Source organism: Emydura macquarii, unplaced genomic scaffold, assembly GCF_026122565.2.
Source record: "Emydura macquarii macquarii isolate MOO-44397 ecotype Brisbane River unplaced genomic scaffold, CSIRO-AGI_Emac_v2 contig_1876, whole genome shotgun sequence".
Taxonomy (NCBI): domain Eukaryota; kingdom Metazoa; phylum Chordata; order Testudines; family Chelidae; genus Emydura; species Emydura macquarii.
Genome location: NW_027132013.1, coordinates 27,022,458 through 27,045,370, shown reverse-complemented (window position 1 = coordinate 27,045,370; position 22,913 = coordinate 27,022,458). Strand labels below are relative to the sequence as shown.

The 22,913-nt window shown below is 40.6% G+C and overlaps 1 protein-coding gene across 3 annotated transcripts in view; it reads left to right on the top strand.

Moving 5' to 3' along the window:
- RYR3 (ryanodine receptor 3) overlaps window positions 1–22,913 on the top strand; it is a 477,864-nt gene that overhangs the window by 451,495 nt on the left and 3,456 nt on the right. For all 3 annotated transcript variants that reach the window (XM_067558027.1, XM_067558029.1, XM_067558028.1), the window contains 8 exons: window positions 659–701; window positions 1,263–1,390; window positions 4,766–4,826; window positions 6,353–6,499; window positions 10,756–10,890; window positions 17,891–18,047; window positions 19,995–20,059; window positions 20,149–20,249. In XM_067558027.1, the coding sequence (XP_067414128.1) occupies window positions 659–701; window positions 1,263–1,390; window positions 4,766–4,826; window positions 6,353–6,499; window positions 10,756–10,890; window positions 17,891–18,047; window positions 19,995–20,059; window positions 20,149–20,249 (837 nt within the window). The remainder of the gene's footprint in view (window positions 1–658; window positions 702–1,262; window positions 1,391–4,765; window positions 4,827–6,352; window positions 6,500–10,755; window positions 10,891–17,890; window positions 18,048–19,994; window positions 20,060–20,148; window positions 20,250–22,913) is intronic.

The following is a 22,913-nucleotide window of genomic DNA, read 5'->3' as shown; positions in this document are numbered from 1 at the left end:
CGTGGGGTGGCTAGCCAGTGCTGCCACTCGCCACTCCCTGTGGCTATACTACTATTTAGTGTGCTAGCTCAATGAAAGCAAGTATGAGTAGGTCTGCTTGGGCTGGGAATCAACTCCAAGTGTAAACATAACCTAAATCATCATCCTTACATTTACTGAGTCAATGCACTGTGCCTTCTGGTGCTATATGTCCTCGCAAAAATGTCGATTTCTGTGTTTTCAGCCTGGATAGAAATGAAATCAAGGCTACTATAGCGGTTAACATGCTGAAAAGAGTCAGCTGCACTGAGAAACTTCTTTATCTTCTCCCAGAATGCAAAGCTGGGTTGTGCACATGTATGTGTGTTGGGGTGGGGATGGGGGCTAAGAAGGATTTGCAAATGGATTTGTTTAGTGTTGAAAGATATGATTATGGCAGCCTTCACAATATTAGGTAATGGTGAGCATTAAGTGAAAGCAACCAGCAGTCCATCCTTTATATTTCACTAATAAGTATTTACATAGATGGTATAAAGAGAAAAAACTTGGAGACATTGGTGTTATAGTGAATTAAAATTCATGTGGGCCAAATACCATCATTGCACAAATCCCATTGACATTTTTTGGTTTTTGCCTCCATTGACGTGTTAAATAACTTGAGAACTTTTTATCTATACAGATCCTTTCCTAACAATTACTGGGACAAGTTTGTAAAACGGAAGGTAGGTTGTTTAGATTATTATTATGGCTAATGTAAGACAAATATACTGTGTACGTAATTCAAATATCTATATTTTTGTGGTATAGGTATACAAATATTTGAGAATTGCATTTTGTTTCATGGAATTCATAGTTATGGTAAATCTTACTGGGAATAGTCAGTCATGATGTGGGTGGGGGAAGAGGAAGAAGAGAGAGTGCTTTGGCTTAATTCCTAGACTCATACATTCTAAATAACTTTGTGCTGTCAATCAGGCATGCAGTTCTAATTTACAGCCATTGTCATCATTAGGATACAAAGCCCCCTCATCCCACTAAAAAAAAGAAAAACATGCCAGCTTAAATTACTTTAAATTATACCGAAGCTTTCAGATAATAGCCTTTTATGCTTCTATTTTTCATTTTTTAAAATGCTTTTTCTCTCTTTCTCTGAGTTCTCACTGTTCTAGCAATGCCAACCCTGGAAAACAGGTTTTAAAATTTTTTACAAATGTTGTGTAAAGTGAAGAGGATGTGACACCAATGTCTTGCCCTGATCAGAAGCTCATCTTTTCCCCTTCTAGGTTATTAACAAATATGGTGACTTGTATGGAACAGAGCGCATAGCTGAACTCTTAGGTTTGGACAAAAATGCCCTTGACTTTAGTCCAGTGGAAGAGACTGAACCAGAGGAGGCATCTCTTGTGTCATGGTATGATATTTGCAGATTTAAAAAAAAAAAAAAGCTGATCTGAGCTGATTTCAAACAAATCACATTGGAAGACATTTTTAACCTGTTGCTACCACTGCTTTATTAAAGATAACAGATTTGATATGTTGAGAATGTATATATGTTCAATACTTTGCTCAATACTAAAAATTCACATGGTAAAAGCTTCTTTGTAGTAATGAAGTAAAATAACTAGCTGTTTAAAAACCTAAGTATACCACTTAAAATAATGGCCCAATTCAGTCTTCCTACTCCACTGCACGTGTGGCTATTAAGAGTGTGTGGGTCCTTGTCTCAGTCAGAAGGAGGGGAGCACTGATCACAGAGCAGACCTGATCAGGAATTTTCCAGTAATACAGGTTTCATCAGAAAATGCCAGTTCGTCAAATACGAAATGTTTCATGTTTTACTTCCAACACACTACAGTCAGCTTTCGGTCAGAAACCTGCCTGGTTTCCTGCCAACTGGCCTGGTGGAATGTTGGGGACTCCCACTTCCAGGGTTCACTGTCCCACGGCAGCCCTGCCATGGGGACTGATCTGGGGATGGGCACTTCAGGTCTGCCAGATGCCCTGCCCCAGAGCTGAGAGCTTGATAGCCTTGAGAACCCTAACTCTAGCTAGGGCTTGGGTCCTGGCTCTGCAGCAGGGAGCCTGGAAACCCTGGGGGCTCTCAGGATGTCTAAGCTCCCTGCTACAGAACTGGAAGCCTTGGCTCCCAAGCTCTGAGGCTCCCAACTCTCTCATGGCTCCTGATCAGTCTGCTGGGGCTCACAGAATGCCTGGAAGCCCTGGAGAGACAGCTGAACTGGGAGTCCCAAAGTTTGGTCTCTCAGGATCAATTTTGTTTTGAATTTTTCAAAATGACATATTTTGATTATTTCCAAACTAAATGTATTCAGATTTCCCTTTTGCAGGAAATTGCAAAATTTTGTTTTTCATTCTGAAATGGAACAAACATTTTCCAGAATTTTGGAATTTCCTGCTGAGAATTCCAGTGTTCAACCAGCTTTGTCACAGAGTGCTTCCCATGGTGCCTCAATAAAGCCAAGTAGGGAAGTGCTGGGCAAAACAATAGGGGTGCCAGTGATCCTTTCCTGTCCATCCTGACAACTACAAAAAGGGGGCACATAGAAAGAAGGAAGTGCAGAGAACTGCAAAATAATTGTCATGCTGTCCTGCCATACCATTGTAAAATTACTATGAAAATGTCACATGTGATGATGTAGATCTGAAATAGTTCGGTGCCTTCTCTACAACATTGAAGTGTCTAAAATTCTTCAGCACTGAGTACCTGTGTTATAATAATACAGTTGATAATCTAATAACGAAGTAAAAAGAATGGTGGAAGAATCCTGAGTTCATTTTGCAGCGCCACCACTGATTAGATTACATTTCAAAATTAGAGAATTAGAAAAATTAGAGAATTGGTCTGAAATAAAAAAGATGAAATTCAATAAAGAGAAGAGTAAAGTACTTCATTTAGGCAAGAAAAATCAAATGCACAACTACAAAATGGGGACTAACTGGCAAGGTGGTAGTACTGCTGAAAAGGATCTGGAGGTTATAGTGGATCACAAATTGAATATGGGTCAATGTGATGCAGTTGCAAAAGGCTATCATTCTAGGGTGTATTACCACGAGTGTCGTATGTAAGACACAGGAGGCTGTTGTCCCACTCTACTTGGTACTGATGAGGCCTCTGTTTGGAGTACCTTGTCCAGATCTGGGTGCCATGTTTTAAGAAGGATTTAGGAGACAGTCCAGAGGAGAGCAACAAAAATGATAAAAGGTTTTAAAAAACCTGACCTATGAGGAAAGGTTAAACAAAACACTTGCCATGTTTAGTCTTGGGGGGGAGGGGGAGAAAGACTGGAGGGGGCACCTGATAATAGTCTACAAATATGTTAAAGGCTGTTATAAAGCATCAGTTGTAACTCCATGTCCACTGAAGGTAGGGCAATAAGTAATCTGCAGCAAGGGAGATTTAGATTAGATATTTAGAAAAAGTTCTCACTGTAAGGATAGTTAAGCTCTGGAACAGGCTTCCAAGGGAGGTTGTGGAATCCCCATCGTTGGAGGTTTTTAAGAACAGGTTGGATGAACACCTGTCAGAGAAGGTCTTGATTTACATGGTCCTGCCTCAGTGTGGGGGCTGAACTTAATGACCACTCAAGGTCCCTTCCAGCCCTATATTTCTATGATGCTATGAATCAATGTGAATAAAATATTTAATTTCAAAAGTGACAAACACTTAGGCTCCTATGTCCCGTTAACTTTCAAACTTTGAAAATAAAATTTAAGTTGCTTTTGAAAATTTTACCCTATGATGTCATGGGGTAAGGCAGTATTTAATCTGGGTCATTTTAACCACATTTAGACTAAGCATAATGCCACTCAGCTGTTTAATACTTATTATTATAGCTGCAGACAATTCCAAACCCACAACATTTAAGCATCTTGACACGCACTTTAGCCTCAATGGGTATGTGTCTACACTGCACAGTTAACCTGGGCTGTAACCCCAGTTTTAGCCTTAGTGGCCTCTACTATCTACACATAAAAACTTCTGACCTGGGTTTGGAGGTATTTTAAGCCTGTGCTAGCTAACTTGGCTGGGGGTGTTGCTTAGAACCTGGGCTCTACTTTAACTCAGGCATGAATCCAACCAATTTGCAGTGAGGATGCAGGCTAAATCGCTCAAGTGTTGATAGTCCTTCTATGCCCTTTACACAATTCCCTCCAAAGGACAGACAAGTTCTCCCACAAGTTGACTTGGAAAGAATCTTAGAGCATCTCAGCACAAAGAACCATGGGATATGCCCCAAGACAAACCTGGGCGAGTGCAGAAAAAGCGAGGACACAGTAATGCGTGAGCTTTGAAGTGGGAATGTGGGACACTTACACCTGGGGAAGGCTAACCCAGATGCCCAGACCTGAGTGCCCCTACCCAGTTTAACTGTGCAGTGTAAATGTAGCCTATATGTTCAAAGTAGAGCTGTGTTACTTTTACTTGTTACTTGTGTTAATTTTACTTAAAATTCTGGAACTCTTGAGACTATTGGAACTCTGTGGCTAAAGCCCAACACAATTTTGAAAATTTAGGGAATGCTCTCTAAAATAGTGTGACCTGTACATCAGTCTTAAAATAATTGTCCAGTATATACCAATGCTTACAAAAAAAAAAGATACAAATAAAGTGCCAGAAAGTTCCTGTTACATTTTCTGAAAGAAAAATATCTAAGTAGCCATTATGGGAAGCTGTGTTTGTGTTGTTAAACATAAGGAAAGGGGTATAACTAGTTACTAACTACTTAACTCTGACATTTATGAGTTTCAAAATATTTGTATTCCATAGGTTAAGCTCTATTGATACAAAGTACCACATTTGGAAGCTTGGTGTTGTTTTCACTGACAATGTAAGTATGTTAGCTTATATATAGGCTTTTATTTATTCTAAATGCAAATACATATTTTGTATTCAAAGCTATGGTTGGATACTTTTTTAATAAAGAGAAATAAAAGAGTAAATAAAATTGGACAAGATAAGAAGCCAGTCATCTTGACTACGGTGAAATAAACATATGTGGGTAACCAAAGGAACTGCAAAAAGTAACATATGTATTGATGAATTAATAGCTACATACTAATGCAATCAATATAAAAATGTTTGTTCTTTTTCTGTCTTTAACCTTAGCCCAACAGTTTTAAGTTTAATTCTCTGTTGGAATATTTGCTTTTGACCTCATAGGGCAGTAGGCAGGAGATACTATAAGTGTAATACAAGATTTTGGAAATGAATAATAATGTCTGGATGGTGTTAAAAGGAATAATATTAACAGGGTTTGTATTGTATTCTGGGGTTTAAATTCATTTTGACTTTGGGGGGCTGTGTAAGTTGCCGGACTGATAGCTGGAGACCAAAGACCTCTATCTTCAGAGTAGGTAGAGCATAGTAGTCAGTGTCTGCAAAAACATGCCCTATCATAATCCTAATCTGCAGAGACCACCTGTAGGGGCCAGTGGTTAGTTCAGACTCCTTTAACATCCTTTCTTAACTCCCACAACCACCTTTAAAGGTTCCTAGTCACTTTAAAATTTCCTCTTGCAAATGAGGGCTCTATATATCTCCTCCAGATCACATCAATAGTGCTCAAAGGGTATGTCTACACAGGGATAAAAGACCCTCAGTGGCTGCGGCTGGCCCAAGTCAGCTGACTCGGGCTCCTGGGACTTGGGTTGTGGAGCTAAAAATCTCTATGTAGATGTTTGGGCTTGGACTGGAGTCCAAGTTCAAGGACCCTCTACCCTTGCTGGGTTCCAGAACTCAGGCTCCACCCTGATCCTGAACATCTCAACAGCAATTTTTCAGCCCGGAGATCATGTCCCACAAGCCTGAGTCAGCTGACCTGGGCCAGCCATGGGTTTTTTATATCTGTGTAGTCATTCCCTACGAGCCAGCCAGAGGAAGTGGCTTACAAAGCACTGTCTCCCCCACGGCCTATATGCTGTCTCTGTAGCAATCTCAGCCCCTGCAGAAGCATCAGACCTTCAGAAATTCAGATTGCATAGCGAGTTCTCCAGCCCTGTATACTCTCAACCAAAACAAGACAATGTTAAGTGCTGAGGGAATTCTTATTTCAGTAATTAATCTGTTCTGAGGAATATAATCAAGTAAAGATTTAAAGTAAATGTCAAAGGCATCATTTCTAAGGTAAAACTGCAAGCCTTTTTATGAGAGCAGTGGGTGTGCTGGAGAGAGAGAATCAGAGTTCTTTGGCATGAAAAACATGGAGATGCTAAATCCGTATTAATTCATGATTAGAAAGCTCAGACCATTAATCATTGCCTACAGTTCAGAGTTTCATGGTTTGTGTGATGTACAGTATCCAGTAAAACGGATTAGTTTCTGTTTATATTTACTAACATTTCACATTTTCTGTAGTCCTTCTTGTACTTAGCTTGGTACACAACTATGTCTATCCTTGGCCATTACAACAACTTCTTCTTTGCTGCTCACTTGCTGGATATTGCTATGGGTTTCAAGACACTACGAACCATTCTGTCTTCTGTTACTCACAATGGCAAGCAGGTGAGTGTGGTATATGTAGTCTGAAAATGAACACCATTCATAACTATACCGAACAAATAGGATAATCATGTAGTGTACCTGGAAACCAATGCTTTGAACAAGAAGTGAAGCAAAATGAGTCTATTATTTTATATTATGAAAAATATCGATTAAAGATATGTAATATTATCATATCTAAGTGTCAACTCCCTATTTCAAGAGTTATGATTTAGCTGTTTTTTAAAATCTCATTCTCTAAAATTTGATATACGTTTGTCAGGCTGGACACGCTGTTTCTTTGTTTCAATTACCTTTTATTTACCAGATCTATCTTAAAAAATTAATTTTATTTTGTTGTGAGTTGGTCCTTTTATGTGGACCTTAATGACTTATGGTATTTAGAAATGCCAAAAGTTTTAAGAAGGCAGAACTAGGTTTTGAAAAAATAACTGCAGCATACAGTAGTTTCTATTCAGAATTTCTTTACATTGCTGGTGTTGGTATTGGAATGTGCTTTCATTTAGATGGTAAATATTTGGGGCAAAGAATATGCCTGTGTTTTCTGCAAAGCACCTGAACACTTTTAATCCTATAAAATTATAATAAAGAATCATTATAATCCTATACCCATGGGACAGTAAATGCATACAATATATAGCCTCCTGGACATTGGAAAAGAGGAAAGGAACAGCCATTCCTAAAGGCATTTTGAAATGTGACCATTCTGCAATTTGGAATCTATATGCAAATATGGCCTTGTGGATTCATATGCATACAAATCTAATTTTAAAATTCAATTTGGATACCTTAACACATCTCTTTCTTTGACACCTGGCCTTCTTCCTAACCACCATCTCAACATAACCACAGATAATTTATCAACTCACCATCTCCCGCCTTCCTGTCATTTTCCAGCCCTAGAGAGCTCTTCACATATTCCCACCCACTAAGATGCCTCCCATAGCAACCCCCTGAAAAATTCCCTGGCTTCAGCCCTAGCCTCAGACATGCACACCCCAATCCCTTCTGCCATCCCTTCTCAAACGCAATAAAACAATCCCAAGCAGCCCCCAATCCACCCATGTCTCGAATTTGCTTTCAGTATCTAGTAGATATTACCACACATGACAAGAGATATTCAGTGGAGGGCCAGTGTTGCATCTGTAAAACAGATTCTCTAAGTAGAGAAGGACGGCTTTGAAAGGGGCTTTACAAAAGGTAGATCGTGTCAGACCAACCTGATCTCTTTTTGAGAAGATAACAGATTTTTAAGAAAAAGGGAATGCAGTGGACCTAATTTACCTAGATTTCAGTAAGGCATTTGATATGGTTCCATATGAGGAATTATTAGTTAACTTGGAAAAGATGGGGATTAATATGAAAATTGGAAGATGGATAAGGAACTGGTTAAAGGGGAGAAACGGGTCATACTGAAAGGTGAAATGTCAGGCTGGAGGGAGGTTTCTAGTGGAGTTCCTCAGGGATCAGTCTTGGGACCAATCTTATTTAACCTTTTTATTACTGAGCTTGGCACAAAAAGTGGGAGTGTGCTAATAAAGTTTGCAGATGATACAAAGTTGGGAGGTATTGCCAATACAGAGAAAAACCGGGAGATCTAGATGACCTTGTAAACTGGAGTAATAGGATGATATAGGATGAAATTTAATAGTGGAAAGTGCAAGGTCATACACTTAAAGACCAATAACAAGAACTTTTGCTATAAGCTGCGGACGCATCAGTTGGAAGTGACAGAGGAAGAGAAGGACCTGGCCATACTGGTTGATCACAGGATGACTATGAGCCGGCAATGTGATGTGAAAAAAGCTAATGCGGTCCTAGGATGCATTAGGTGAGATATTTCCAGTAGAGATAGGGAGGTGTTAGTACTGTTATACAAGGCATTGGTCAGACCTCATCTGGAATACTGTGTGCAGTTCTGGTCTCCCATGTTTAAGAAAGATGAATTCGAAGTGGAACAGGTGCAATGAAGGGCTACTGGGATGATCCGAGGAATGGACAACCTGCCTTCTGAGAGGAGACTTGTTAGCCTAACCAAAAGAAGGCTGAGGAGAGATTTGATTGCTTTCTATAAATACATCAGAGGGATAAATACCAGGGAAGGAGAGGAGTTATTTAAGTTCAGCACCAATGTGGACACAAGAACAACTGGATATAAACTGGCCATCAGGAAGTTTAGACTTGAAATTAGATGACGGTTTCTAACCATCAGGGCGTGATGCTCTGGAACATACTTCCAAGGGGAGCAGGGGGGACAAGAAACCTAGCTGGCTTCAAGAATGAGCTTGATAAGTTTATGGGGAGGATGGTATGATTGGACAGCCTAATTTGGCAATTGACTGATCTTAGATTACTAGTGGTAAATATGCCCAATGGCCTGTGATGGGATGTTAGATGGGGTGGGTTCTGAGTTACTTCAGAGAATTCTTTCTGGGTGTCTGGCTGGTGAGTCTTGCCCACTTGCTCAGGGTTTAACTGATTGCCATATTTGGGGTTGGGAAGGAATTTTCCCCCAGGGCAGATAGGCAGAGGACCTGGAGGTTTCTCACCTTCCTCTGTAGCATGGGACACGGGCCACTTGCTGGTGGATTCTCTGTACCTTGAAGTCTTCCAATCATTATTTGAGGACTTCAATAACTCAGTCTTAGGTAGGGGTCTACTACAGGAGTGGGTGGCCTGCGTTGTGCAGGAGATCAGCGTAGATGATCGTAATGGTCTCTTCTGACCTTATAGTCTATGAGATAACTTTCATACTGAATGTTTACCCTCTGTCTAATATACTATAGCAACTACGCCCTATTTCTTCACTACCTATCAGGTTTCTTTTTTAGGAGAATAACAGTACCCTGAGCTCCCAACTTCCTTTCAATCTTTCTTTCTCCTCTAACATCTATGCATTGGCCTGATCAGTTCTTTCAGCAGAGGACATCTAAATGTAGTCCTATCCTTTGTCAGGCAAAGGAAATTGCTAGAGCATGACACCTGGTAGTCTCCCCAAAAGTTTTATCATTGCTGTTTCCTTACTGCTTCGGGCTAAACTTTGATCCCCTCCATTGCTCTGGCAGGCTGGCTACATTTAGTTGTGTTACCTATTAATATTTTAATTTTGTGATTGATATATTTCTATTGGGATGACATTTCTCAGTGTAGAAACTCAAAGGCTGTGTGTGCTGATGAAACAGCTTCAATTCAAGGTCACAACTTTCAATAAACCTCCCATGACTACCCTCTCTGACAAGCAAGTATTCGCACTGCTGACATCATCACTGTTGCTTTCTGCACAGACATGAATAATGAAAGACAATGGCAGATTTTTAAATAGAGACATATGTTTTAGAAATATGCCCAATGATCTGCATAAATTGCTACTTAAAAAGCAACTAAAATGCTTGATTTTTTTAACTTCTTTTAAATAGTAATATCAATTCGACAGTGCTTTTAAAACACACACACAATATCTTCAATAACACTATTATACTTGTATACTCCAAAACCAATGATTAATATATTAATGGCTCTTTAGTGCTGAATTTTCTTGCTCAAGAAGGATTTTATTTGCTTAAGAGCAAGAATTTGAATCCTGAAATGCTGTTGTTTTCGGCAGCTGAGTAATGAGAGATGAACTCACCTATTGTATCTCTTTGTCTCACTGGAATTTTAGAGCAGATGGCATCACTAAGACATCTTATTAGATAGAATATTGGCAACAATAGTCAGTACTAAAATAGCAAGCCATTCAAATAATCCCATAATTCAATAAAGTGTATTTCTCACCGTTTAATATGCTCAGTGCAGGTCCAGTTTCACAAATCAGCTGGCATTTCACCTCTTTTCCAAATACTGAATGTATCACATTACTAATATAAAGTGTCTGTTAAGCATACATTTTAGAAAAATATCCATATGTGTTTCCTAAAACCATGCTGCTGCTCTTTTATCCACCAAATAAGGTATCAAAGTATACATTTAAGATGTATTTACCCCATTATAAAATCTGGATCTTCAGAAACTATATGTTGATCCAGGCAACAGAGAGATCCAATGGGTAGCAAAACTGTCATTTTTCATCCTTTTTGGGAAGGAAAAAAAAAAAAAAAAAAGGCACATCATGGTCAAGTTTCGATACTTTTGTGAACACATAAGATCTCCTGACTGTCTGATTCATCAATACTGCCTGAAGGAGGTTAGAATTGCTCATGCTCTTCCATTTTGATAGAAACTGACTTTTCTTTCATTTAATTTATTTTGCTTGCATGTAGCTTGTGCTGACTGTAGGACTCTTGGCCGTAGTAGTCTACCTTTACACTGTTGTGGCGTTCAACTTCTTCCGCAAATTTTACAACAAAAGTGAAGATGAAGACGAGCCAGACATGAAATGTGATGACATGATGACAGTAAGTAAAACATCACTGGCACTTTTAAGACAGAAATGTCATCCTAGTTTTTAAACTGGATGCTCAAAGTATCTCAAATATATTAGATGAATTTGGGGAAAAAAGGGTATTTCTATCATTAAGAACTTGGGACTTGGGGTCTGGTCAAGCTGCTTTGAGCCACTCTGACAGTGCAAATATCTGGAAATTCACTCTGCATTCTCCGACGGTGTAAGGTCAAAATAGTAGATTTATGCTACCCTTGTTATAGAATAGAGGGCATGAATGGAACCTCCTCACACCATAGAACTTGCTGCCAAAATTAACGTCTGTGAACAGGTATATGTTAGAGCAGTGATATTCAGACCTTAATGATTCAGGAGCCAAATTAGCAATCAACATTACCCACAAGAGCCACAGTAGTGTGAATTCATTGTTTCATTTACTATAGTGCTATTCATATTTAATATATGGGGACATATATATATTTTTTTTTTCAGAGCAAGCAAGTTAATAACTTAATTGGTTAATAACATAGTAAAATCATCCTGATTGGTTAACAACTTAGATGGGTTAATAATTAAATCATACAGTGTTTTAATATCATGTGCTGTAAAGAGCCACAGGAGGCACATTAAAGAGCCACTTAAGGCTCGTGAGTCTGAGGGCTGGTTCACACTGACCCCGCGATTCGGCGGCAGTCGACGAGAGTTACGCAAACTACACAGAGTAGTTTGCATAACTGACGTCGACTGTTCAGCTTCCCTTCTGCGTGCTGTTCACACTGTGCTGTTCCCGTCAATGCAGCGCTACGCTACTTGAGGGGGTGGACTTACTCAAGTCAACTTCCTGATCGATTGAGAGGGTCTCACTGACCACTCAATTGATCCTGAAAGATCAATCTGGCAGTGGCAATTTTGCCGCTGTCAGTGTAAACGTAGCCTGAGTGTCACTGTTTTAGAGTATCCACGAGGCTGAGGTGAGAAGAAATTCAAAGAAGAAAAATCCACTCAATCAGTAACAGTAAACGTAAAGTTCCAATCCAACGAAATATAGTCCCAATTTCCTTAACCTTAGCCAATCCAGAAGGGGTGAAGCATGTGAGCAGTTGCATCAGGCTAAGAAGACTTTACTGTGGGTGATAAAAAGCTAATACTCCAAGGCCACTCCTCTCCCCCCTCCTCCCCCCCAAAATATAAAAGTTATTCATATGAAATTCAAAAGTATCCCAAAAATATTTACTTTGGGGTGAAGTGGCTGTTGACACTCTAATTTGCTAATTGTACCAAAAAACCCACAAAAAACACAATAAAATTTTAATTTTATAATGCGAATAACACAGACACAGATAAGTGCTGGTCACATTCTCCCTGCCTGTCTCTAGAACAAAAGACCCAAAACTGCATAAATGTATTCTTTCTTCTTCCTGACCTCTGCATAAAATATTTAATGCAAGTCAGATAAGTGAATAATGTGAAGGATGACCTCCATCCCATCCAATATTGTTTTAATTGGTCCCTTTGTGGACTGAATACAAAGGTCTGACCTGAAATAAAACTCATTTACAAGTTTCAAAAATATAAGAGCAGTTAGAATAATTAAAATATTTAGCAACATATTTTACATTTTAAACAATTCTGCCAAATGAACTAAAATGATTCCATGTTAATATTTTTATCTGTGGTTATACTAATAACAGTATAGCTAATAGCAGACTTCCATCAGTAGTAAAAATGCATTAAAAATCCATGCATAGTTCTGTATTGCTTTGTTCTGCAAGATCGGATTTATCACATTATTTACTTTCATTAAAGCATGTTTCATTTAGAACTAATATTGCTGCCTGCTGTGACTAAAGAATGTGGCTAAAGCTTTTTCAAATATATTTTTGACATATATTGTGTGACTGAAGAAAGTTAAAAGTGTAATATAGCTGTTTTATAGGAGAGAGATACCAGACAGTCCCTTGGAATTAGACTATATTGTTGTATGCCTAAATTGTGATTTGTGTATCTAGATGTTATCATTTGATAATTCAGCCCACAGTGAATATTTTGGTGAAGTGGGAACTTCTGCATCTAGGACCAAGTCCTGCAAGCTTTACTTAGGCAAATCTCCCATGGAAGTCAGAATTTGGGCCAGAGGTTATACAGATTGGTCAAAAAATATTAAAACAGGCTTCTGGGTGTTGAAAATACCTAAGACTCAGAGATCCTCTGAACACTGTGGGATTAAACAGTCTCTTACAAACATTTCATACTCTGGTTTTAGCTGGTTTCATCTCCTTTACTTTAATTGAGATTCTTGCTAAAATTTTCTAGATCCAATTAAAAGATGAAGCATATAGATAAAAACAATGTACCCTAGTTGCTCAGAAAAGTTTGAAGAATCTTGAATTATAATTTATACAGTTGGTAGAATATGATATGTTTAGTCTTGGAACATGAGGAAAAGGGCTGTAGACAAAATGGATCTAGAGAAGAATACACTGAAAATAGTCTTACGTTTGTGGAACACTGAGTTGGAAAAAAATGAATGTGTGTAATTGACTTTGATTCCGTTCCAATCATTTTATTTCAGTATGAACTTCCCCAAATACTAAGTCTGAATGTGGATACAACAGTGTAGTTCATTATATGCTGAGTATTTCTTTCTTTATAACATAATTCTCCATGTCTTATTCTTTGTACAATTTAGTCTCAGATTTTATTGAAATACAGAACATAAGTGGTGTATGGAGAGAGCATTATAACAAAGTGTTTATGCAGAAGACAAAATATATTCTTCTTCAAATGAGCGTCAGTGTGGAAATTCACTGTAAGTGCACATGCCCCCAAGCTTGGAATCTTCTGCACAGCCAAATCAAGTTGCTGCACCCTGTGCCGCCTCATGCTCTAACATGAGGGCATAGAGAGCAGAGTGGCCTCAATACTCCGTCAGCTCCCTCTTACCACCCATGGCAGTGAGAAAGAACCTGAACTGCGTCTGATCTGCTCAGCCTTTTGTCTAAGCTTCCAAATCTTGGTGAAGAAATATTCTTCATTCCTAGTTGTATTTCTATAATATCTTTTTAGATGTATGATTTAAAAAAACAAACAAACAAACAAGAGAAGAGAAGGAGGAGAATGCCCCATACAGAAGGACAAAGTAGCATGGCTGTTAAAAGGGCAGACTCTAAGTCCTGAGGGTATAAATCCTGCTCTTTGTGGGATGGCCTGGTGCCCCTGATAGACAGACATAGCAGGAATCTCTTTTGCCTTGTGGAAGCTCACATCCCCAATAAATGCTCCATCTGCTGCTCCTTCTCCTCCCACACTCAGAAATCAAGGGACGCAAGGCTCAAACTGCACCTCTTGGAGCAATCCATCAAGGTTGTTTCTTCCCTTGGATCTGAGGCTATGTCCCATCTGGAACCAACGTGGCTGTCTTCAGCAAGTGCACCAGCAACCAAGCATACCTCTGGTTACAGTGATGAGAAGAGACCAAAGAAAGTGGCCAAGTCAACACTAGCATCAAGAGTCCTGGCACCAGTATGTACCTCTATGGTATCGACCTCCTCAGCATCAACACTAGGACAGAGAGGCCTAGAATACTCTGCCAATAGTGCTGTGTCACCCTCTCTGGAACTTGAAGGCCTCACTAGTCTGTCTTTGGATTTAGAGCCCATCTTCTGGGGTGGACACAATGTCCACTTGGAGCTGGGCTTGCGGCAGCACTACATAGTGGATGCAAAGAAAACCAGATAGACTTTGGCTCTCTACCGACTTTAACACTGAGAGCCCTTCTGACTCTGGCTTTGGAATCACTCCAGGTGCCAAAGTTCACCTTTGGGGATCCACCTTCACTGGCACAAGCCAGGACACTGGCACCAACATCAGTACCAGCACAGTCCTCAATGGAACTGTGCCCAACCGCACTGCCATTCCAGGAGTTCTTCTCTCCCTCCCTGGGCCACTCATTTCTGGGCACAACCTGGACAATATCCATATGAGATGGCCCTATTGGGGCCCACCATCCTATCTGTCCTGCAGTCACAGCTATCACCTCTTCATAAGGAGGAAGAGATATTGGTCTCCATCAACATCAATAGCAAAGGCCCCCTCTCACTAGAAACACAAGAGTATCAGGGAAAACCAACAGAGTAGGCCAGGGAGTCACTTCCGCTTCCCTGTCCACCCAAGTAATCATCTTCCTGTCCTGACAAGTCTATAACTCTGGTGCTGGCGCTGACTCTAGATGACTTTGGACACTCCAGGAACTCTTGTCTAGAACCATGGATACCGTGGATATTGAAACAAACAACCGTAATCCAAGAGACTACCCATGAACTATTTGACATCTTAAATTCCATGGCACCCACAAGAATTGCCCTGCCTATCAGCAAGGACTTGAGGAACCCTGTGAAAGGTCTCTGGCACATCTTGACCTTGCTCCTTCTAAGCAGGTAAAGAAGTGGTACCAAATGCCACCCAAGGGTTCAATCAGTTCTGTGCACACTATACACCAGGGTCATAGAGTCATATAATTCACATAAGACAAAACAGGGTCCATCAAAGACGGAGGACAAGAATCTGAAAAAAACGGGATCTTTTCAGCAGGAACACATGCACTTCAGCCTCTGTGCAGTTCCATATCATGCCTAATGCATGATAATTGCATGCTTGTTCATGATGGTTTGGACTTGCCTCACATTATTAGGCCATATGCTTTGTATCCACATATGACACCACTTGATAGACTTCACCAAGGCCTCTATGACTTTGGATCAGGTCAGTCTACTCCCCAATGAAGCGTCAAAGGAGCAAAACAATTGTCATTCCCGCTTACATCCTCACGGAACTGTCATGGTGACTACAACCCAATGTCAAGAAGAGAGTTGCATTCAAGACCCCATTGCCATCTGGAATGCTATTCATGGACATCTTAGAAAGGATGGGGTGCCCACTTTAACCATCTACAGATACAAGGGACATGGTTCCCAGAAGACATAAGGTTACACATATGTTTTGGACCTCCAGGTCATCAGGCTGGCATGTGTGACATTGCTCCTGGTCATATGGCACATGGTAGTACAGGTGCCTATAGACAACACAAAGAGAAGCTTGTTCTTCCCCTTATGCAGGGAGGCAATCAAACTGTGGAACTGGCTGCATACATGATGTAACCTTGATAGCCCTGCACCTGCTGGGAACCAGAAACAGCTAGGCAGATTTCCTGAGAAGGCAATCTGTCATCAACCAGCAGTGGCCACTGATGGGGTCCATCACCATATTGACATTTCTCCAGTAGGAGGAAATCCAGCAATAGACCTGTTGCCACTAGAGATAATGTGAAGTGCCTCAACTTTTATTCCAAAGGGGGCATGAGACTCGGGTCCCTACTGCAGTGGAATTAAGGATTGCTATATGCTTTTCCACCAATCCCACTACTCCTCAACATGATCACCAAAGCCAGAGAGACAAGGCCAGACTCATCCTCAGCATCCTACTGGCCAAGACAGTTATGGCTGACAGACTGCACATGTCAGCACAGCCCTTGCTCAGGCTCCCAGACTGCCCAGACCTGTTATCACAGAACCAGTGACAAATATTTCATCCAGACTCAACTTCTTTACAACTGACAGCCTGGAAAAGGACTACTCTTCACTTGTGCAGGACATGCTGGCACAAAGCAGGAAGCAGTCCATAAAGCAGATTTATACCTCCAAGCGGAAGACATTTTCTATATGGGTTGCCTGACATGGCCTCGTGTCTGAGCAGGCTTCAATACCTTGGATTCTAGATTACATGTTGCAATTGAAACAGACCGAACACTTTCAGTTTGATCGAAGTGCATCTGGCAGTGATGTCAGAGTACGGCTTTTGATCTTCTCACATCCAGTGGCATTGAAATCCCGATTGATTCATGCTTACCCCCGGTAACGGAGCATACTCCAACATGGAATCTCAACGTCTTCAGCCTGAAGCTGATGGAGCTCCCCTGTAAGTCCCTCACAAGACTGCTTCATTCACCACTTGATCCTTAAAATGGGTTTGTCCCATGGCCATCACCTCAGCAAGAAGAGTGAGCAAGCTCAAGTCCTCAAGGTGGAACCTGTGTGTGTCTCATTTGCAAGGATAAAGTTATTCTAAAATCTATATGAAGTTCATCCTCCAGGTAATATTAATCACTTAAATCAAATCATCAATTTACCTCTGTTCTTCCCTAAGCCACATTCCATGCATGGGAGAAAAGAAACTGCGTGTCCTGTATACATCCCATGCTCTACATTACTACACTATATCTTCTCCATGTCTGTTCATGATGATAACTAGCCACACTACAGATCGTGCTATTTAATTTCAAAGGCTATCTAAGTGGATAACAGTGCCACTGTGCTGGCAAATATACCACTCTCTCTGACTATCAAGGCTCACTTGATGAGGCCGAAACAGCATCCTCTGCCTGTTCCCAAAATGTGGCAATAGCTAGAATCTGCTCATGTTGCTGAAGCACTATGCACTGGACATGGCTGCTAAATTCAATGCTAGATTAGGGAAAGCAGTACTCCAGTCTCTGTTTGACTGACTCAGTTGGTACACCGCACTGCCGCCATCCTGAAGAGGATACTGCTTGCCAGTCACCTACAGTAGGATCCACTATGACACATTCTCAAAGAAGACAGAACGGTTACTTACTCTACAGTAACTGTAGTTCTTCGAGATGTTGTAGTCTGTGTGGATACCATTACCTGCCCTCCATCCCCACTTTCAGAGTCCCCAGCTAACATGGGCTCAAATTGCCAGGGAACCAAGGGAGTGTCAAGATCATTCTGCCCTTTGTGCCCTCACATGGGAGCATGAGAAAGCACAGTAACCCCAATGGACACTGCTCTGCAAGATTCTGAGCTCGCACATATGAGCACGTACGGTGAGCTCCATACTGAGTACAATATTTCACAGTTACTGTAGGGTAACTAACCATTCTTTATTCAATATCAGGAATTTTAAATACTTCCAGTGTAACTTTCTCTTCTTTCTAGTGCTACCTGTTCCACATGTATGTGGGTGTGAGAGCTGGGGGTGGTATCGGGGATGAAATTGAAGACCCTGCTGGAGACCCTTATGAAATGTATCGAATTGTCTTTGACATCACGTTTTTCTTCTTCGTCATTGTCATCCTACTGGCTATCATTCAAGGTATTTCCATAACAGTAAGAAAGCTTGGAATTTAGTGAGCCTATTTACTTCTGCGATTCATGTGAACTGCTCATGGACTATGATAGTTTAAGGAATATTGCTACATTCTCCGTATCAATTCATAGAACAATTCATTCTGGAAGTAGTAATTGTATAATTTACCCGTAAAATATATACATTGTCCCGAGCACCAGATAAGACATCAGGAATGTGGTTTAACTAGATTGCAACTTTATTAAGTAACACATCTGGGTACTACGTGGCAGTAACTCATCCAGTGTAGGTCAGCTGCTAAAAAGGTAGGGAAAGGGGTTGGGGTCCTACTGTCTGGTACATCCCCCAAACCTTGTACAAAAGGGAAGACAGTGTGGTCCTAGCAATGGTTCTGGGACCAGGTTCATATTGTGAAAGTGGGGGAGACTTGAGGGCAGCCCCCCTGGGTGGCACAGGTTATGGAAGCAAAGGTACCAGATTCCCTATTGACCCATTACCTGCACTGGGCACCTACCACATTGTGACCTCATGAATTTTACTACCTAACCTGTCCAGCTGGTCCCTGGGCCAATCTGATAGTGAGGGGAAAATTCCTTCCGAGCCTAAAAATTGGGACTAGCATTATGCCCACAGTAACACTCCCTCCACTCCCCTCCCCCCCCCCCCTCCCCCCAGCACTCCCTCCAAAATGACAGGGAAGAGGATTATGCTCAGGGCACAGAAAGGCACCCCAGGTAGGTGGAAGAGTTTATAAGCCCTCCATTGGGTACATAGGAACTAACAGGCTTACACTGAACCCAGAGAACCCTGCTCCTCAAATTCATGAGGAGAAAAAATGGTAGAAAAAAAGGCTTGGAAAGAGGGTGGAGAAAAATCCTTAAAAACATCAGGGCTTTTCTGTCACCTATTGGCCCAGCAAAGCCTTTCAAATGCACACCTGGGGAAGTAGGGGGAGGTGTGCATTATGTATATCACAGTTCTGGGTTAACTACACCTTTGACATATCCGCCTCCCCCCCGCCTGCTCAAGAAATGCCCTCTCTGGTCTCAGGCCTCTAGTCATCACTTCTCTTTGGGCAGGAATCTGCATTCCTCTCCCTCCTGCCCAGAGGTGTAGGCTTGTAGCCCCTTCACAGATTCAATCCCAGCAAGTTTGACTAAGAGTCCAGCTTCTGCACTTTGCTTTCACTCCAAGGGATATCACCAGTATATGGTAGGTTGCTGTGAGACTGTTTACTATGTGGATATTTGCAATTTGAAATTATTAGAGGTCATGGCAGACTCACCTGGCAAGCATTAAGGATGTTGGTCAGGTACCCTCGGTACATCCACTTCTCTATGGGGGAGTAGGGACAGTCACTGGTATGACAAACACCTTGAGACTATTGTATTTAATGTTATGAATATGTTTGAACCAATCCTCAAAATCATGAAATCTTCAAAGTGCTGAGATGGGCCAGACACTATGGTCCCATAAAATATTCATAGACCTCTGTCTCAATATGTTTTATATGCATTTGTGTGTTCTTGGCTCATTGGATGGATTTCCTGTGGAATCTGGAATTACTAGTGTGTGTTGAAAGCAAAATCCCAAAACTGGCTGGCTGTGGGAGAGGTACACACAAATCCCTGCCCAGGGAGAGGGGAGGGCATTCCTTGAGTAGACCATGGAAGGGGGCAAAGGGGCAGTTGCCCCAAAATTGAGACAATAAAAGGTTTACGTTTCAATTGTGAACTCTTACAGCCAGTGCAACACAAATAAATGTTCGATCCAGTGCCAGTTGCCCAACTTGGATTTTACCTATAGCCACCAAGGGATGCAAATGAGGCCTATGCTAGCTGGGGTGCTATCCTTTTGATGAAGCCTAAACAAGCAAATTCTCCACCACTCAATATCTTGTAAAATTAATATTTAGAGGTTTGAGTAATTAAGTCTTTCCCTTTAAAACAACAGGTCTGATTATTGATGCCTTTGGTGAGTTAAGAGATCAGCAAGAACAAGTGAGAGAAGATATGGAGGTATGCACAACCATATTAAATCTTAACTAACTGATAAGACTTTAGATTACTGTGCTAAGAGTGTGCTAAAATCTTAATTTTCTTTCTAGACCAAATGTTTCATTTGTGGAATTGGTAATGACTATTTTGACACAACCCCACATGGTTTTGAAATGCATACTTTACAAGAGCACAACTTGGCAAACTATCTGTGAGTATATGTTTGTTACTGTTTGTTTCCAGGGTCATGTTAGTTGGCGATCATCTTTTGGAGGCTTTCAGTACAGGAATAGTATGCTTGGAATGCATGTATCTGAACAGCCCTGCTGTGTGATCCACACAATTTAAGAACATCTCAGAGAAGAAAGTACAAACTTTTGATGCTGTCTGGCTCTTCTCCCCTCCCCCCCCCCCTTTTTATTTCCCTACAAAATAAACCATCGGAACCCACTGTTCCTTTAAAATGGCTCTTTTCATTGTGTGTTAGAGAAGGTAGAGGCATATTAGCAAGAATGGGGGCTACCGTTCAACCAAGGAGGAGTCCACACTACTATGATTTTTGGTCCATTAAGTTAGGCAGTGCTGGTTCCGTTCTGAAGGAGATGAATATATGATACAGCACCAAAAAGGAGACCTTTTTATTTAGGGTTACAATATTTCATACAGAAGCAACAGTAGATATTTATTGGAAAGAAATCCATAAGAAATAGATTAACTTTTGATCTGATCCTGTAATTCTGCACGGAAATTGCCTTTGCTGATTCTCTATTAAGGGGAGTAGCCTGAATAGCCTCATAAATAACAGATTCCAAAATGGTTTAGCACAGTGGTTCTCAACTGGGGGTACATCCACTCATCCAGGTATTTGCCTAGTTTTACATACAAAGCACCAGTGAAGTCAGTGTAAACTAGAATTTCATATAGCCGCTTACTTTTTTATATTGCACTATATACTGTACACTGAAATGTAAGTACAATATTTATATTCCAGTTGACTTATTTTTATAATTATATGGTAAAAATGAGACCGTAAGCAATTTTTCATTGTGTTTTGTGGCACTTTTGTATTTTTATGTCTGATTTTGTAAGCAAGTAGTTTTTAAGTGAGGTGAAACTTGGGGTTACACAAGACAAATCATATTCCTGAAAGGGGTACTGTAGTAGTCTGGAAAGGTTGAGACACTGGTTTAGCCAATGCATGTAATTTAAGCTACTGGGGTCCAAACGTCCAAAGAGTGGCTTATAGGTGACTGGTCCTTACTGCCCACATTAGCAAATACTCCCAGAGAAGAGAAAGTAGGGAAAAATTTAACTAGCACAGGAACGGGAAGGGGGAAACATCATGCCAGCAGAAAGTGAGGAACTGAGTGGCATGAGATGGCAGGCCTTGGGTCTGGCTTCGACATGTTGCACCTGCTCATAGAGCGTACATGCCCCCAAGAGCCTAAAGTGCATTGGAACATTCTGGATATTTACATGGCAGCAGACTCTGTGTATTAGGAGAAATTGCCATATTTCTATTGTTGGGCAAATTCCCAGTGACTTCAGGCGTTTTACCCATGTACAAAGTGCAGGCTTGGCCCCCTTTGCTTGCTTTAGATCACTGGATTTGACATAAGCATTGCTTATCATTTTCTGGTTTACAGTAAACTAAGCTTTTCAATTTCCTTGTCAGTATAAAGATGCTAATGAATCTCACTTCATATAAATAAACAAATAAACCTGTTTATAGTCTGGTTGTATGCAGACACTAAGGCCTGGTCTCTACTAAAATGTTAGGTCGAACCAGCTATGTTGCTCAGGGGTATGAAAAATCCACCCCTCTCAGCAACATACTGTAGTTAGCTAATCTAACCCCTGGGGTAGACAGAGCTAGGTTGACGGAAGAATTCTTCCATTTACCTCTTGGGGAGGTAGGTAGTGCCTACATTGAAGTGCGACAGGTATGTCATTGTAGTGTTTCAAGTGTAGACAAGCCCTAAGTCTCAATAAGAATATGGGCTATATATACCACCTCCCCACACCACAAAAAAACAACAGATTTTACAGGCCCAGAGACAATAGAGCAAAGCAGATCTTGAAATTAATCAATCAAATTAGAGGGTTTTTTTTGTATCTTGTGGTCAAAGTAAATAAGTTTCAGCAATACTTAAGGTAGGAGAAACATGGCTGTGACACAGTTCTCAAACCAAAGGCAATTATCCTGTAATTTAGCAATTCTTCTGTTTTAGTTAATTTCCCTGCCATTGCAGCTGCTATGGTAGATCCCAGGGTATTTTTCTGCCCACTTTCAGAGGGAGCTGTATATCATCCCTTTTCTCTGTCCATTAGTATGGAGATAAGATGCAACTCTTGCACTATTTCTATGCATCATTATAAATATAAAATGTCAAGAAATCTGTTTGCCTTTAAAATATTTTCTCAAGGAGTACAACAATAAGTATATTAATACACACATTGTAACTGATTTGTTATTAAGTTTTTATCTAACTCAGGCCACATTTACAATATGCCAGGAAGTTTCAGTCTTGTATGTAGTGAATGTATGTGTTCACAGTATAAAAGTAAAGCATGAACGTAAGTGCCTACTTAGGAACAGCAAAAGGCTACAGTAGAAAGATGAAGGGAAGTTACATTTGGACTACCTGATTTCTGAACTTTGTGAGTTTCACTCATGAAGATACATGTACAAAAAGAAAAAAACACCACTATGTGACATATCACAACTAGCCAACTAAGGAATAGTCCCAGAGAAATGCTTGAAACCAATTCATAGTTCAAAATTATTTTGCTTTATATTCTGAAAGTTTTAAGACTCAGAGACTTATGATCAGCTTTCAGATATTCTGGGAGTAGAAAGGGGCTAAACTGCTGG